Source organism: Typopeltis vanoorti, chromosome 12 (assembly GCF_054136105.1).
Source record: "Typopeltis vanoorti isolate ZY-2024b chromosome 12, IOZ_Tvanoo_1.0, whole genome shotgun sequence".
In the NCBI taxonomy this organism is placed as follows: domain Eukaryota; kingdom Metazoa; phylum Arthropoda; class Arachnida; order Uropygi; family Thelyphonidae; genus Typopeltis; species Typopeltis vanoorti.
The window spans coordinates 78070180-78087629 of record NC_143560.1 but is presented as its reverse complement, the minus strand read 5'-3'; the positions used below and the strand labels follow the sequence as shown (position 1 = coordinate 78087629).

Sequence of the window (17450 nt, the reverse complement as noted above, 5' to 3'; positions counted from 1 at the left end):
TCTTAGCAAAGGCATTTGACAGGGTGCCACATGATAAGCTGATATTTAAGTTGCAGCACATGGGTCTGGATGTCAGATTGGTCAACTGGATTCAGGATTGGCTGTCCGATAGGTATCAGAGAGTTGTGTATGGTGGGGCAGTTTCAAGGAAGCAGAGGATTACAAGTGGGGTCCCACAGGGCTCAGTGCTGGGACCTATATTGTTTAACCTTTATATCAATGACATTGTTAGTGGATTGCAAAGGGATATTCAGTTGTTTGCGGATGATGCGAAGCTGGGAAGGATTAGTAGTAATAGTGCAGATGCGGCAGCCCTGCAAAAGGATTTGGATAAGCTAGATAGATGGGCAAATGAATGGGGGCGTCGGTTTAATGCAGCAAAATGTAAGGTCTTGAGGTTTGGGAAACATCGATGGGACACTGCATACTCTATGGAAGGAGTTATACTGGAGGAAGTAGGGGAGACAAGAGATCTGAGGCTGATGATTGATAGAAAACTGAAGTTTAGGGGACATATTGCAAAGGTGGTGAAGGTAACACAGAGGATTGCTACAATTATGAGACAGACACTGACCTGCAGAGATAAGAGGGTTATCATTCCGTTGTATAATTCTGATCAGACCACACTTGGACTATTGTTCTCAGATTTGGTCTCCAGGATTTGAAGGGGATAAATTAACTGTGGAAAGGATACAAAGACGGATGACAAAGATGGCTTCAGGACTGTACAATGATAGTTATGAGGATCGGCTGTTGGAATGTGGACTGCAGAGTTTGGTGGATAGAAGAAGGAGAGGTGATATGATTGAGACTTAAACTATTGAGAGGTGGTTACAGGGTTGACACTGGGGAGTTCTTTTGCTTGGTTGAACAGTGGACCATCCCTGGAAGTTACGAAATGAAACTGTTGAGCAAGAGAGTGAGGAGTGGTTCCTTTGCATGGAGGGTGGTTGAACCGTGGAATGCATTGCCTGATGGAGTGGTGAGAGCAAGAACGGTCTATGAGTTTAAGGTGTGGTATGATAGACTTAGTGTTTCTTAGGAAGGACCTCTCACGATGAGTCTTTTGACTCCATGGAGGTGGAGGCCTGAATAATAATAATAATAATTTACATGTATTGTAGCACCATGTCATCCTAGTGGCAACTTTTAGAACCAATGGTTTATGCACAAAATAAAATTCCATTGCTGCGCACACATTAAATATTAATCGTGCTGCTGTGTAGTTACCCAGTTACAACCTTTCGTAATGTGAACTTTAATTATGATAACTTTGTATATCAATAATTTAATCACTTAACTCTAATTATGTTTTCTTGTATACAGTTTCATGAGATACTGTATATATTATTATTATTCAGGACCTCCTTAGAATCAAAAGACTCATCATGGGAGGCTTGTCACAAACAAAATATCACCATTCCATTCAACTCATTCACTGTTCATGCTCTCACCCCTATGTCAGGCAGTTTATTCTGTGCAAGAAAGCCACTCTCACCCTTTTCCATTTATAACCTAGAGATAGTACCTTGTCCTTTCTTCTTTCCCTTGTTCTATCATATGAAAGAACTTCTCATTGTCAAACCTGTAACTACTTCTCAACAGTTTGAATGTCTCAGTCATATCACCTCTTCTTCTGTCCACATGTCCTCAGTCTGTTCTCAAAGCTAACATTGTATAGTCCTAATATCATTTTCTTTTTATCTGCCTAAAAATAATCATATTAAAAAATTCTGAATATTTTTACGTATTAATTATGCTTGTTAGTTTTTGTTTTCATACACGCAGTGTCTGCACTTGTGATGTGCTCGTTATGAAATTATTATATTAGGAGTAACATGTAAAGAAGTAAAAATATTGAAGTACTTACTAAACTGATTATTTATGTTACTTATAAGAAAGTTTGTTGTGGTTTAAAATGTTGAATTTTGTGTTTTGTGAAAGACTTTCTCTTAGCGCTGATGGATACAGCGAGTCAGCCATTTTATTGCAGTGCGTAGTTTCTGACTTTTGTGGAGTGCGCATGCTCCCGGAGAGAACTTGATGTGTGATTGACAGCTGACAAGGAAAGCGTTGCGTATCGAAGTTACAGTTGTAAACAAGAGAGCGTTCGGAAGTTTTTTATAAACTGGCCGAGGAATATTCAAGTTGGAAGGAACTTGATTTTTTGTGTGCGGCAGTCAAAAGAATTTTCATAATGTATTCCGAAAAGGGAATAGTGAAAATAATAGGTTTCAAGCAGGAATAAGTAATGAATAAAAGGGAAGTCTTGAAACTATAAGTTTTATATAAATTGGCCAGTAAATATTCAAGTTAGAAGGAACTTGATATTTGTTTTTGTGTGTGGCAGTCGGAAGATATTTTATAGTGTATTCCGAAAACGGAATAGTGGAAATATTAGGTTTCAAGGAGAAATAAGTGATGAATAAAAGGAAATCTTGAAACTGTAAGTTTTTAAGGTGGAATAAGTTAAGACTGTCAATTTAGTATTGTAAATGAAAGGAGAACTTGTTGCTTACATTCTAAGGTGAATGTTTTTCTTAGAGAAAATATTGATAAGGAAGTTTTATAAGTATTAAGAATGCCTGAAAGTGAAAGTTTAGAAAATATATTGATTAAGAAGATTTTTAGGTATTAAAGGTGCCTGATCTGATGAGTATTACTACTAAAAGGAAAACAGGATATAGTCAAGAAGACTTTATGTGTGTTATATTGATTGATGAAAAGGATCCTGAAAATGAAGTACAGAGCCTTGTAACTTCTGGAAAAGAGCCTTAACAGAAAGAGAAAAAGACTATGAACAATTTTTTGTGATTGTGAAAAAAAAAGTGTTTAGTCTTAAGAGTAAGTTTATATTTTTAAATAAGGCCTTGGATCCATATAATCTGTAGTTATAGTTATGTATTATTACTAGAAGTGTATATATATTGTTTTAGTTTTATTAAATGTGTTTATTTTGTACTTGGTATTGAGTCAATGATTAGTTGGATTCTGAAAGAGTGAGTTAAAGTCATTGCACCAATTGGAGTGAACTCTTTGTGCAAATATAATAACATATAGGGACACTCGGAGTCAAAATAAAAATAATTGTTAGTAAAAGAGATTTATATAATAAATCACCTCATCAGTATATACTATATATAGAGAGAATAATAATATACATAAAGAGGGAAGTATATAAAAATACATGATAAATAACAATGGCACAGCCTACAGGATAATTGATTATGATAACTAACAACCTCTTCTTCTGTCCACATGTCCTCAGTCTGTTCTCAAAGCTAACATTGTATAGTCCTAATATCATTTTCTTTTTATCTGCCTTTTCACTCTCTCCAAGATTAATTTATCCTCTTCAGATCATAGCAACCAAATCGGAGCACAATCCTGCTGTGGTCTGATCAGTGCATTATACAATGAAATTACTGCTGTCTTATCTGTGCTTGTCATCATCCTTTTCAGTATTGCAGCAGTCCTGTGGGGTTATCTTCACCACCTTTGTGATATGTCTCATAAACTTCAAGTTTTTATCAGTCATCACCACACAGTCCTTGCCTCCTCCAGCACAGTGTGCATGCTTCAGTCAATGGATCCCAAACTTTGTTTATTCTGATATAAGCATATCTGGCAGATAGACTTATATGTTGGTTTCTCCTAACTGTCATTTTACAGGAAATAATAATGTGTACTAAAATATTAATTATATTAACTTTAATTAATAATTTTCTATATTTTGGCAATATTACATTGCCCTCATCAGGAATCACAAAAACAATGATATGTGTGCACACAGGTACTAACACTGGGCAAATGAGGCTGAAGAAAGAACCAAAGTCGGGATTCGAGTCCTAAATGGGGCCTCCTAGTGGGCTAGATTGAGTGGTCTTGGCTGCTGGCTGAAGATCTGTGGATCAATGCTTCCCAAATTTAGAGCAGTTTCATGCACCCGATACAAGTGTTATGGCTGGTCTTTGGTGGAGCAGATAAAGGATGCCAATTTTTTGTGTAGTCTGTAAGTGCTGTAAGGTTGTATTTCCTTAGGATTTTTGCCAGTTTTTCGGATGTGTCCCACATATATGGAATGGTGATAGATCTTGAGTAATTTCTGCTCTGAAGTGGGAGGAGGGGATTGTGATTACAGAGTTTTAATATTTTTGGGGATTGTAGCAGTTGGCTAAGAAATTGTTGAGAATATGATCAAGTTCAGTAGTTAGGGCACTGTTATCTGAACTGGTTAATTTTTCTCTGTTGTATTGGGTTTTTATAATCTCATGTGTTGGGGGTGGGGTGACTGCTGATGAATGTATCTGCCTGTGTGTATGTGGGTTTTCTGTAAACCAAGAATCCAGGGATTCATCAGGCTTGTGTGTAATCAGTGTCTAGGAATGGGTGACTGTTGTTGTTGTTTTTCTTTTCTAAGGCAACTGGATCCTGGAGTTTTGATTGTTTAGACGTGTTAAGAAAATGTAGCATATCCATGTGGCCAAATGGAGAACACATCATCTACATAGCGTAGCCAGATAGTGGGGCAGAGTATAAGGCTTTTTCCTCAAAAGGTCTCCATGATGAAGTTGGCTAGGGGTGACAAACCCATGGCTGTCCCCTCTGTTTTTAGAATTTGTTTTTAATTTCTTGCAATGCTTCAAATTCTTTTCTTGAGAGGTTGCATTTTGGTGGTTTTAGTGTGCGTGAGTACACCGACTACATCCAGTCTGATATTGGCAATGCGATTGCCAATTGATCATTATTTCTTCTGCATGAATTTTTTAGGTGCTAGTGCATAGTTATGAACACAAGTGAGTGAGGTAATTGCTTCAGGGTGAAGGATGATAAGTTTATTACTGTGTTAGGAGATAGTTGAGGCTTGAAAGGTAAGTTTGTTTAGTAGATTTTCATATTTCTTGATGTGCCAACATCTTATTTTTTGAAATTCTTTGTCTGCTGAAACATTCAAGATGTCAGAAAGAATCATTTCAAGATTGATGTTCAGTACAATGTACAGTGCAAGATGTTCATGGCAAGCTCCTTTTCTAACTCATAGATAGCTTCGTTAGTATTGGCCAGGAGAATACAAGTAGTAGCAATCTGTTCCTGTAAAAAAGCAAAGCTAGTGCATTTGTAAATGCAAAGAGCCTTTAATGAAGTTAACTGATGTTTCAATATCACACAATTCAGGATAGCATTATCACAACAGCATTTTAAAAAGGCTAATGTATTCAGTTGTCTGGATATCTTCAACTTCAGCTTGCTGTATTGATAGGACTTGCGTGTGATTGAATATCCATGTATAATAGCAATTCTGGTAGATAAGCTTTAGTATATGTTGTTATTTTTCAGGAAATAACAACATACTAAAATATTAATTATAATAACCTTAATTAATACTTTTGTATATTTCTTAAACCTTACGTTTAGTTGCATTAAACTGCTATTCCCAATCATTTGCCCATCTATCCAGCTTATTCATATCTTCCTGAAGGGCTACCACATCGACACTGCTCACCTTTTCCAGTTTAACATCTACAAACAGATGAATATCTCCCTGCAGTGTCATTGATGTAAAGGTTAAAAAATACATGCCCAATACTGAGCTCTAAGGAATCCCACTCATGACCTTCTGCTTCCTTGCTCTGCTGCTCCCTTGTACACAGCGCTCTGATATCTGTCATACAGCCAGTATCCTATCCAGTTTGCTAACCTGATATCTAAACCCATGTGCTGTAACTTAATATCAGTTTATGCTGTACCCTGTCAAAATGCCTCTGTGGTGATGGTAGTGGGGGAGATGCAGTGTGTGTGTGCCTTTCCCTCATCAGCTGCTCTTGTGCCTAATTTCTCAAATATCTTAACTGTAGAACTACAAACTAGTCTATAGTTTAACACTTACATTCTACTACCATCCTTATACAATGGCATTATCCTACCCTCTTTCCACTCCTTGGGCACCTTTCCCATGCTTTTCTCATTGAAAAGCAAAGTCAGTGGAGCTGTCAGTTCCTTAACACATTCTTTTAAAACATATGGCAAAATTCCATCCATTCCCATATTGATATCCAGAATATTTAGTATTTGAAACACACCCTCTCCTCTTGCATTTCAATATATCAAATATTATAATAGTCTAACAATATTTCATGACTAGTTTTCAGTTTCAAAATTTGTCTAAAGCACTCCATCTACATCAATCCACCTTGGTATTTCCTTGTTTTTCCTGCCATTTTGCTTCAAACATATTTTTCTTATTTTTCATCTCCCATTCAGTTTAAGTTACCATACCATTTTACATTAAGTCTCCTTAGACATCTTTTAGTGCTAGATGTGTCCAGTTTTCTGTTGTGATTTCTTTATTTTTAATATGCTTCTGCCATACCATTTGTCACTTGCTGATTTTCCTTAGTGTTTTTTAATGTTGAGCCCATACGTGAGAGGTTGGTTAATCAACCTATAGTACAGTGTATGGATAGTAGGTTGGGAAAGGAGAAACTTCTTTACATTTGATTTAAAAGCTTGTATATTGTATTACTTAGGGGAAACACATCGGGGGGGGGGGGGGACTGTTCCACAATATACAGCAGTAGCAGAGATAAAGAGGGAGGAAAACAAACTTATTCTATAGGTTTCAAGGTGTATGTACTGTGAAGAGATGTTGGGTGGCAGCTGCATGTTTTCCAATAGACTTAGTACTGGCTGAGGGAATTATTGATGATGCTATTTTAGATGAACATTTGCCTTGGAAATATTTATAGAATACACATATTGCAGAAATCAAATGCCTGTGTGAAAGGTGGGAAGAGTAAGTTGGTAAGAGATGGGTTATTAATCAAATTACCCTCTTCTGTATTGAGTCAAGCATTTTGAAGGAATTCTTAGGGATCCCACTCTAATTGTGAGAGCAGTAATCAATAGCTAGAGGATTTGTGATTTGTATAATGTTAACAGCTGTTCAGAGGTGAAGTAACGTCTTGAACAAAAGAGAAATCCTAGTTTTTTAGAAGCTGAGGATGTAGTGGTTGTGATGTGTTTATGCCAGGAGAGGCTTCATGTCAGGGTAATTCCAAGAAGAGAAATCTCATCTTATGTGGAAATTTGAGTGTTGCCAAAGATCATCATCATCAAATTCCTTCCAAAGATCATCATCATCAAATTCCATGAAAGTACTACTTTTCATGTAGTACTTTCATATCCTGTATTTCATACAGGATATGAAAGTACTACATGAAAAATTTACATCATTACTAATGATGTCAAAGATAATACTGGGAGAAAATAGTTCTTTTTTGTGAGAAATAAGGCAGAACTGGATTTTACTAGCATTAAAGTTGACAAGGTTATCTGAGCCCCATTGGGGGATAGAAGGTCAGAATTGAGGGCAGTGGTGGTTGAAGTGATTTGTGTAGAGTAAGATTTATCAAGTGAAAGGGAGGAGTGCAATGTGCTGTCATCTGCAAAGCTATTGGATTGAAGGGTAACTGAAGTAGGTCATTGATATGTAGAAGGAAGAGGATTGGTGAGAGAAAAAAGAACCTTGTGGAACTTGCATTTAGTTGAATGGTGAGAAGATAGGGAACCATCCACCATCACACATTCTGTGCACCCAGAGAGAAAGCTGGAAATCCAACTGCAGAAGTCCTGGGACAGACTAAATGATGGGAGTTTCTTTAGTAAGCCTTTGTGCCAAACCCAGTCAAAAACTTTGGAGATATCAAGTGCAACCACTTGAGATTCACCAAACTTCTCCATGGCATTTGTCCAGAGATGGGTGATATATGTGAGTAGATCTCCTGTTGATCAGCAGCAATCGATTCCATACTGGTGGTCATTTATTAGCTTGATGCCTTCGAGGTAGTGTGGGAGTTGGGAATTGATGGTTTTCTCCATTACTTTAGCTAGGAATGTGAGTGAGATGGGGGCAATAGTTTGATGGCAATGATTTCTCATCTTTCTTAGGAATGGGTCAAACATAGGCCAATTTCCAGGCTGTGGGATAGATACCAGTGGAGTAAGAGAGTATATACATAGGATAGGAGTCAGTTCTGGTGCACGAAGCTCAAGACAATTGGAGGAATGCCATCAGGACCAGGAGACTTTTTGTGTCTAATTTGGACAATGTTTTTCTGATCTCTTTTATGGGATAAACCAGATATTATGACTGTCTAACAGTGTCGTGACTTTTCAGGAGTTTGTTGTAGTGATATTTGTTATATGGAGAATTAACAGTATAACATCATCAGCATAAAGTAAAGCACTAATTTACATGACACTGATTTGAATATCTAATTTTGATATCAGACGTCATACAACTGATATAAAATTAAGTGCAAGACAAGGTGCACAAAGTGTTTCATTTAATTTTATATCAGACTATCTTCCTTTCAATTCAAACTGCAGGCTTAAATCTTAAATATAGACTATGTTTCACTCTAATAATGTCTTGTCTACCTCATGTAACTGCAGATTTTTGAACAGCTTTTCTCATGGCACCTAGTCATATGTAATTTCCATGATTTGGGAAGAATGAGTATATCCCACATTATGGGTTGAGCCTATTTTCACTAAGTGTTTCTTTCACAGTTTCTCTTAGCCACTTTTCAAGTATGCATGCATGCATAAAGCTTAGTGGAACACCTCATCATAATAATCAAGTTCCCACCAAATTTCATATGTATTCTAAAAGGATGTACAGGATATATGACAGTACTACATGAAAAGTTCACTTATTGAATTTCTGTTGACAATTTGCCTCTAAGTTAGTGTGTTGTTTGTCAGAACTCCATGCCCTCCTGGCAACAAATAACTGTTTTGCTAAACTTTCCTCTCTCATTCTGTTTATGTGATCATTACCATTCTGAGATTAGTTTTGCTCACACATTCCTGAATATTAACAATATCAGGTTCCTTCTTGATATCATCACTTGTAATATAATTCTGCTATCGATGCCATCTGTTTCCCCCCCCCCCCTCAATCTTACTCAGAACTCTCATATCTGTGGTCTCCAGTCTTTGATCAACTGTTTTCTCTTATATACAGCTAGACTGACATTTTAACTAATTTCTCTCTTATTCTATATAAATTTTTTCCCTTGATATCCTACCATACCAGCTTTGCTATTTTCGGTGTCATTTTCCATGTTTAATTTGCTATCTTCACTAAATGTGCCTACATAGCCAAAATGTTTTACTTATAGGTTCTCCATACAGGATGCAGCCGATGTTTTCACTGTTCCTACCTCTTTTCAAATTTATTGTTTTTTATTACTGATTTCATGCCAAATTTGTTAGAGTAGTTATTCAGTTTAGTTGCGAAATTCTTAATTTGCTGATTTATGTAGACGTATAGCATTATTTGACTAAATAATGTTTAAAAATTGACTAAAGATTAACATCATACAACTTCTTTGCTGGTATTCTCACCACATAAAACAGTTTATGTGGTGAGAATAAAATAGTTTATTAATTACTGAACCACTTATTTCTCCTGACAATGTGAAATACACACATTTCACAAAAGTAGTTGAGGAACAAAAATGAACTGGAAATCAGTTCAAAAAACAATACTTTTTTGTGTGTGTGTGTGTGCCAGAAAGTGGTGTATGATTAGCATTCGGTATTCGTTGGATTTTTATAAACTGAAAACTTGAGTGTGTTCTTCTTGGATACTTCTATGAGCATGTTTAAAAATAGTAATGATCTTCCAATTGAAACGTCTGAGACAATCAAATGAACACAAAACACAAGAGTTCAGAGAAACATTGATTCTCCCTTATATACAGTCACAGATAAGATATCAAGGTTGCTACAACAACAAATTATAAAGGTTGCCTTCTACCTCCTCAACAAAATCTCTTATCTCCTGAAACCTCCAAAACCTCTCCACCCATCACTTAAAAAATCTGGTGTCTGCAAATTCAGCTGTACCTGTGGGTTGTGTTACATTGGATAGACAGGCAGATCTGGAAGACACACAAATTGGAACATATCAAGGAGGCGGAGAACGAAAGAAAATACAAATCAGGATTGTCAGCACATTCAGCTGAAACTGAACATCAAGTACTATGGCATCAAACCAAAATGCTTCACATAGACTGCAGATACATCTCAAGAACATTCAAGGAATTGGCTGAAATGATAAAATACCCTCAATAGTGCAACAAAGAAACAAGGGATGATTTTACATCAAATCTAGTCTTCTCTCATTAAACACAATACATACACACACAGCCAATAGTTCACAGACGACTGTGAACCACCAAATACCTTCATAGCATGTGCACTCTTCATTGTTATTCCTGTTTCCCAATATTTTATAATGCACTTTACCTGTGTATAATCTGATTTTTACTATATACGCTTATTTCTCTTGATGACGTGAAACACCAGTTTTGCAAAACTAGTTGAGTAATTAATATACTATTTCAAATTTCATCTGTTTTATGTGGAACAAAAGTAGTTGAGGTCATAATACAATTACTCCAGTTGTATTATGACCTCATTCCAAAAGAGCTTGTGTAACAAGATATTAACATCACCTGTTTTGATGTTAGGTTTAATGCTACTTCACAATGTGATCCACATAGATGACAGATAACAGAGTGATAGTGTGCACCTTATTTTACACCTGATTTCACATCAAACTTTTATCTCCTTCATGTCTAACTGGTAACGTAACTTAAATACCATTATGTATTGCTTGTTATGATGTCCCATTTATGTCATATAATTTTAACTTTTTGGTCAGCTTTTCTCTTGACACCTTGTCATACAGTTTTCTAAATCCACAAATTGAAATGCACATTCTTTTCTTACTTGTTTGATTTCTTAGCTATTTATCTTGAAATGAAAATCTGATTCTGACAATGCCTATTTTGGCCTGAACAACCCAGCTTGTTCATCTCAGGTTTTTCTTACATACGTTTTTTAGCCTCTTCACAAGCATGCTAGCATAATCTTACTTGGAACACTCAGTAGGGAAATAATTCCATATTTTCACATTGTTTTATTTTGTTTTGTTTTGGATGGTACTATGATAGCTCTTCTCCAATCAACTGGAATTTTTATTTCTGGTCAAATATCATCCAGCTGCTTTTCCACATTTCAGGTTTTAGATTACTTTTTATCTTAAGTATTGTTGTGTACTCCTAATCATGTTTCTTTTGAATATTATTTTACCACTATTATGTCACTTCTTTTTTCATTTAACATTTTCAAAGAAATCACTCCAAACATGTATCACCAATGTATTCAGTTTTCATGTCACCTTTGTGATATCTGATTCATTTTTACAATACTCTTGCATCTATTTCTAAGCATTTTTCAATAGAAAATTTTGCCAATTTCCAGATATTTATCCTTTATTTTCCTATCAAAGTTTTCTTGTGACTTTTCTTTAGCTATTTTAGATGTTTTTTTTTTTTCACTTTACATTTTTCTCTGTATTCTCACAGAACACATGCTTACTTGCTGAATTATGCTAGATTTATGGAGTCAACTACCATTTGAAATAAAATCTTAATATTAAAATTCTACATTTTGACCTTTACGTTAAGATCATCTTCAAGAATGTATCCAGTTATATACACTGAAGTGCCATTGAATTAGGGATAGGAGACACTATGCAAATTCTGTACTGCAACTCCTGCATTCACATGCATGGCCAAAACTGTCATTATACTTGGCTGTCAGCATTGGCTTCCCAAAGCATTCATTGTGAGAAGCATAATGGGAAAGGTGTGGGGTTTAGATGCATTTGACAGAGAGCAAGTCGTAGGTGCCGCAACGGATGGGTCACTTGATCTCTGAAATTGTCAATGAACTTAGATTTTCTTATATGGCAGTTTCAATAGTGTTCTGGGAATATGAAACTTCCAGAAAAAAAAAACAAGCACCCAGACAAACTGAAAAGAGAAACCAGCCTTGATTGATCATTAGCTTCGCCATCTGACTTGCTTCGTGTGGACCACTCGGGGCCAGACATTATCTTAGATCACCTCCCATCTGAACGAAGGTTTTCAGCCAGAAAGTCACTGTAGGGACCGTGCAATGTTCAATTCACCATCTTGGCTTCAGGAGCCGTTGGCCTATGAGAGTGCCATTTCTAATGGCATGACACTGGACTGTGAACACCTTGTGTGGGCTAAAGAACATCGAAACTTGTTGGAAGTTTATTTTGCACTTGGTTAGACTATAATAAATTTAGTTTAATTCTTTATCCAAGTGTAAGCAAACAAAGTTTGTGCCTGAAAATATCTTCAGGACTGAGGTAAGGTGGTGCATCCCTTGGATGTGCAAAATAAACTTCCAACACCTTTCTCTAAATCCAGAGTAATTTAATAAGGTGGTACACCAGTTGGCAACTCATATAGGTAAATATGACCTCTCTATTGCTTCTGCCTTAGTATCACCACTCTGGGTCTGCTGCCTCCCACCGACGAGACCTCAACAAAGGTCAAAACCAGTCTGGGTAGTGGCCCTTCCCTTAATGTATAGCAGTATACATCTCCACAAGGAGATGTGCTTTGCATTAAGGGAAGGGCCACTACCCAGACTGGTTTTGACCTTTGTTGAGGTCTCGTCGGTGGGAGGCAGGGATGGGAGACAACTTTCCTCAGTCCTGAAGATATTTTCAGGTGCAAACTTTGCTTGCTTACACTTGGATAAAGGATTAAACTAAATTTATTATAATCGAAACTGGATGATTGAAAATTGGTGACATGTAGTTTGGAGTCATGAATCATGATTTAAACTTCATATCGCCAATGGGAGCTGAGGATATGGTGCTAATCCTATGAATCCATGGATCGATCCTGCATGTCAGGTCAGAACTGCACAAGCTTGTGGTGGTTCAGTGAAGACCTGGTGTGTCTTTAGTTTGGACGTTTTTGGTGCATGTACCAATGGCTCTAAATGCATCCTGGTATGTGGAACTCATTGCTATCATTCACACCCATTTATGTCCATCATGCATCTACCAACAAGATGACTGTTCGTCTCACAGGTCCAAGCAGGCTATTGTTTGCAGGAGCATTCTGTTGACTTTGAATTAATGAAGTAGGTGGCCATCTAGAAACCTTGATTTAAATCACATTGAAAATCTTTGAGATACTGTCGAGTAGAGTGTTTAGCCCATGCCCCATCACTGCCAAACGTGAGCAAATTGTGGACATCTCTGGAGGATGCATGGGTTGCAATACTTGAAATATTTTTGCAAGCTTGTTGGAATTCTTGCCTCGTTGTGTGGACGTCATTATCAGAGCCAGGGGAGATCCAACACATTACTAGGTAGCTATCCCTAATTCAATGGCACTTAAGTGTATGTACTACATTACAGCAACTTGCAACACACCATAGTAAGCTACATCGAGTTTAAGACTACTTAACCCCTAGCCTGATCTCTTGTCGTACAAAAATAAATAAACCAATAAAAAATAAATTAAAAAAAAAAATAGTTCAAACCAATTTTAACTTATGGATCTGAGAGCTGGGTTAGAAATAAAACACTTGACCAAAAACTAGACCGCTGATATGAGAATCCTGAGAAAGATTAGGGACGTGAACAGATGGCATCAATGGCAATCGAGAAAGATTGGCAAAACAAGTGTTCTCTGCCAGGTTGGCAGTGAAAAGACCCAGAGGAAGACTAAGATATAGGTGGATTGATACAGTAAAAAATGCCTTAGAAGATAGAAATATAAAATCTGATAATATTGGAGTCTTGACAGGTAACAGATTGATTTGGAGGAAAATTGTAGATAAGAAGTTAGTAATGATGTAAGTTTTTCATGTAGTACTATCTTATCCTGTACACTCCTTGAGGGTACATGTCAGGAAGGTGATGATGAATCAACTTCCTGACAACCAGAAATGATGATGAATAAATAAAATAAAATAGAATAGTAAAGAACATAAAATTTACCAAAAAAAAATCCCAGTATGATTAATTACATTATCCAATCAAAATATTCCTATTTATAACATCTGGTTCTTACATCTTACTTTTAGTCTTAATATTTTAAATTACTGTATTCAATCATTGGTTGGACCTGTTGTATTTAGTTATGTGATGCAAATGTGTAGCAGTAATATTTATAGTGTGCCTATAAGGTGTTCAATATTATGAGCTTAGCTTGTGAAGAATGCTTGCAAATATAAAAATTTCTTGTCATTTAGGGAGATCAATTTTTAATGTTGATCATTTAATTTTTATCATTTTTCAAAATGTTGATTTCATTAACATCCAGTGTTATATTTACACCAATCAATTTTATATAGAGAATAAACAGAATAGTAATATTTATTCCAGTCTTACCTGTTATTAATTTTCAATTAAGGTTAATTATTAGCCCACAGATAGTACATATTTACTATAGGTTTACTAATAACCTTTCATGAGTGGGAACCACATAAAAAAAAGTTTTTTTTTTTTAAATAAGTTAAGATGGCTATAAATTTAAATAAATGTTACAACAGTTGTTGAAAAGGAAAAGTTATATTAGAATACCAAAAGTAAAGTTAATAAGAACTACTATATTTGCAGGATACATCTCTCTATGTCAATGAACTTGTGCATCCTATAATGGCCTGTTTCTTGGATCAGGATAGCAGAGTGCGATATTATGCTTGTGAAGCTCTATACAATGTAGTTAAAGTTGCTAGAGGATCTGTTCTTCCTTACTTCAATGACATATTTGATTCTCTTAGTAAAGTAAGTCTGATGTAATATGGAAAATCTTATTTAGCATATTGGAAGCCCAGTGGCTTGAAGAAGTTCAATGTCTGACCTCTAGAGCAGGGTTTCCGGTTTATGTAAAAATAAATAATAATAAATCTTTAGCTATGTAATTTTTTAAAATTCTATTTAGATAAATATATTTCTTGTGGTTCAGGAAAAACAAATTGTTTCTCATTCCATTTGCAGTGAAGTTATTAATTATTCAGAATCATATAGGTCAGGAAATGTGGAGAGTATTAATTGTGAAATGTTTAGACAAATTAGTTTGGCAAGTAAAAGGAAGATGATCCTAATAGGATATTTAAATTATAGGAATGTGGATTGGAAAGAAGAGATAGTGTATAGTAGTAACAAGGAGAGTGAATTTGTTGAGTTTCTGCAGGATAACTATCTAAAACAGCATGTGATGGAAGACACTAGGTTTATCAGTGTTAGATTGGGTGATATTCTCACTGGATGTGGTTGTGAATGAGGTATCAAAACTGCCACTTGTTGGTGAAGGTGATCATTAGGTATTGGTTTCAAAGGTAGTCAAACAGGAAAAAGTTACTAAGGTCTATATGTGGAAGTATAAGGTGGGCAATTAATGTGAAACAGTGTAGTCAATTAGCATCAATACATTGGGTTGATAAATTGTGTAAAAAAATATGTTGACAGTGCAAATGGGAAATGATAAAGCAAGTAATGCATAACTGCCTACCAAGAATTAAGCAGACAAATAGAGTAGGAGTGAAATGGATGAATAGTGAAAACAAGCAAGCAGCATTACAAAAGAAGTTATGGAGGAAGTACAAGACATTTTGCAGTGAAAAGATGCATGAAGAATATAAAGTGCAAGCCAGAAAAATGACAAGCATGTTTAAAAATTAAAAAGTAGAATACGAGAGGAGATTGGCCAGTCAGGTCAGAGTTAATCCAAGGGAATTTTTTTGCTGTGTGGCAAGCAAGAGGAAAAATTATTATGGCAGATTGACACTGGTAGATAGTTATGGTAACAGAGTAACCATAGCAAATGATATAATGGAATTATTAACAAACACTTCATCAGTGTATATTATGGTGGTGTGAACGACGCTGTGCAACATATAGAAAGAAGGCAAAAAAATCAGAGATGTATCAAGTGTTGCTTGGGTTAAATGTTAATAAGGCTGTGGGAATGGATGACATTGCCACATATTTTTAAAGAATGCGCAAAAGATTTAGCCTGTTAATTAATGAAAGTCTTGCACTGAGAAAGGTTCCTAATGGGTGGAAAGAAAGCAAAATAATTACCTCTCCACAAGCATGGTTTGGGAACAGAAGTTTGCAGTTTTAGAATAGTCTGTATATCTGCAGTTGATCAAAGTGTTGAAAAAATTGGTTAGAAATAGAATACAGGACTGGGTTGATGGACATAAGATTCTCTATAATGGTCAGATGGGTGTGTGAAGAGCAGGTCTTGTTTTAGCAATCTGCTTATGTTTTATGATAAGGTGACAAATGTGATGGATAAAGAAGAATCATATACAGTGATATTCTTGGAATTTACAAAATGTTTTGATAGATTATCACATGATAAGTTGGTGTGCAAGCTGCAGAAGATAGGAATAGATATATTGGTTAGATGGATCAGAGATTGACTCTCTGAATGATACCAGCAAGTTGTGCTGGAACAGTGTCTCAGAAAAGGAAATTGACCATTGGCATGCCTCAGGGTTCTGCTGTTGGGCCCTTTACTATTTATCTTATTTGTTAATGGTATTTCATGTGGACTGACTAAGGATCTTCAAATGTTTGCTGATGATGATGATGCAAAGTTAGATAGAATTATCAGAAGTAGTGCTGATGTTAATTCTCTACAAGATTTGAATAGACTTTTAGCTTGGACAAATGAATGGGGGTTGCAGTTTTAATATTAATAAATGCAAGGTGTTACACTTTGGGATACAGAGATATAACGCTATTTACTGTATTGATGGAGCTGTACTTCACAAAGTGGACGAGATTTGGAATTTTTGAGTGGTGGTAAACAGTGGACTGAAGTTCCGAGGGCACATCACAAGTGTTGCAAAGACTGAACATCATATTGCTGCTATGATAAAAAGTACATTGACATGTAGGGATAAGGAGGTGATGGTGTCTCTATATAAGGCATTGGTAAGACCACATATGGACTGACCAATGTTGCAAACTTCTGTTGACCAGATATTGTGCTCAGATTTGATCACATAGTTTTCATTGTGATGTGGAAATCTAGAGTAGGTCCAGAGATGAATAATCAAAGTAGTATCATGACTCTGGAGTGTTCGTTATGAAGAGCATCTGAGAGAATGTGAATTAAGGAAGTTAGTGGATAGGAGAAAAACAGGAGATATGATAGAGACCTTCAAGTTAGTGAAAAGATTTTATCAGATTAAAACAGAAGGAAAAGCTGGGAAGAACAAGAGGCCATCCCTGGAAGTTATGTGTTGAAGAAGGGTCTGAGGAGTAATTTTTTATTTATTTATTATTATTTTTAATGTGGAGAGTTGTTAGTGAATGAAATGCATTACAGGTGTGCAATGTGAATGCAGGTAGTGTAAATAACTCAAAAGCTCATTATGATAGACATGTTGCTGGTTGAGTGGGCTTTGCACGATGAGTTTGTTGATTTCATAGTGGTTACCAAAATAATAATAATAATACAATGAATCATATAACAGAAATTAAGAATGCAACTTATTTTTGTATAATTTTTGATTTGACT

The 17450-nt window shown here is 35.9% G+C and overlaps 1 protein-coding gene across 3 annotated transcripts in view; it reads left to right on the top strand.

Moving 5' to 3' along the window:
* LOC150100911 (protein VAC14 homolog) overlaps positions 1–17450 on the top strand; it is a 315351-nt gene that overhangs the window by 71997 nt on the left and 225904 nt on the right. For all 3 annotated transcript variants that reach the window (XR_016549127.1, XM_090401162.1, XM_090401163.1), the window contains exon 3: positions 14531–14698. Coding sequence is in view for 2 of the 3 variants with exons in the window: in XM_090401162.1 (XP_090257288.1) it covers positions 14531–14698 (168 nt within the window). In the remaining variant the exon portion in view is untranslated. The remainder of the gene's footprint in view (positions 1–14530; positions 14699–17450) is intronic.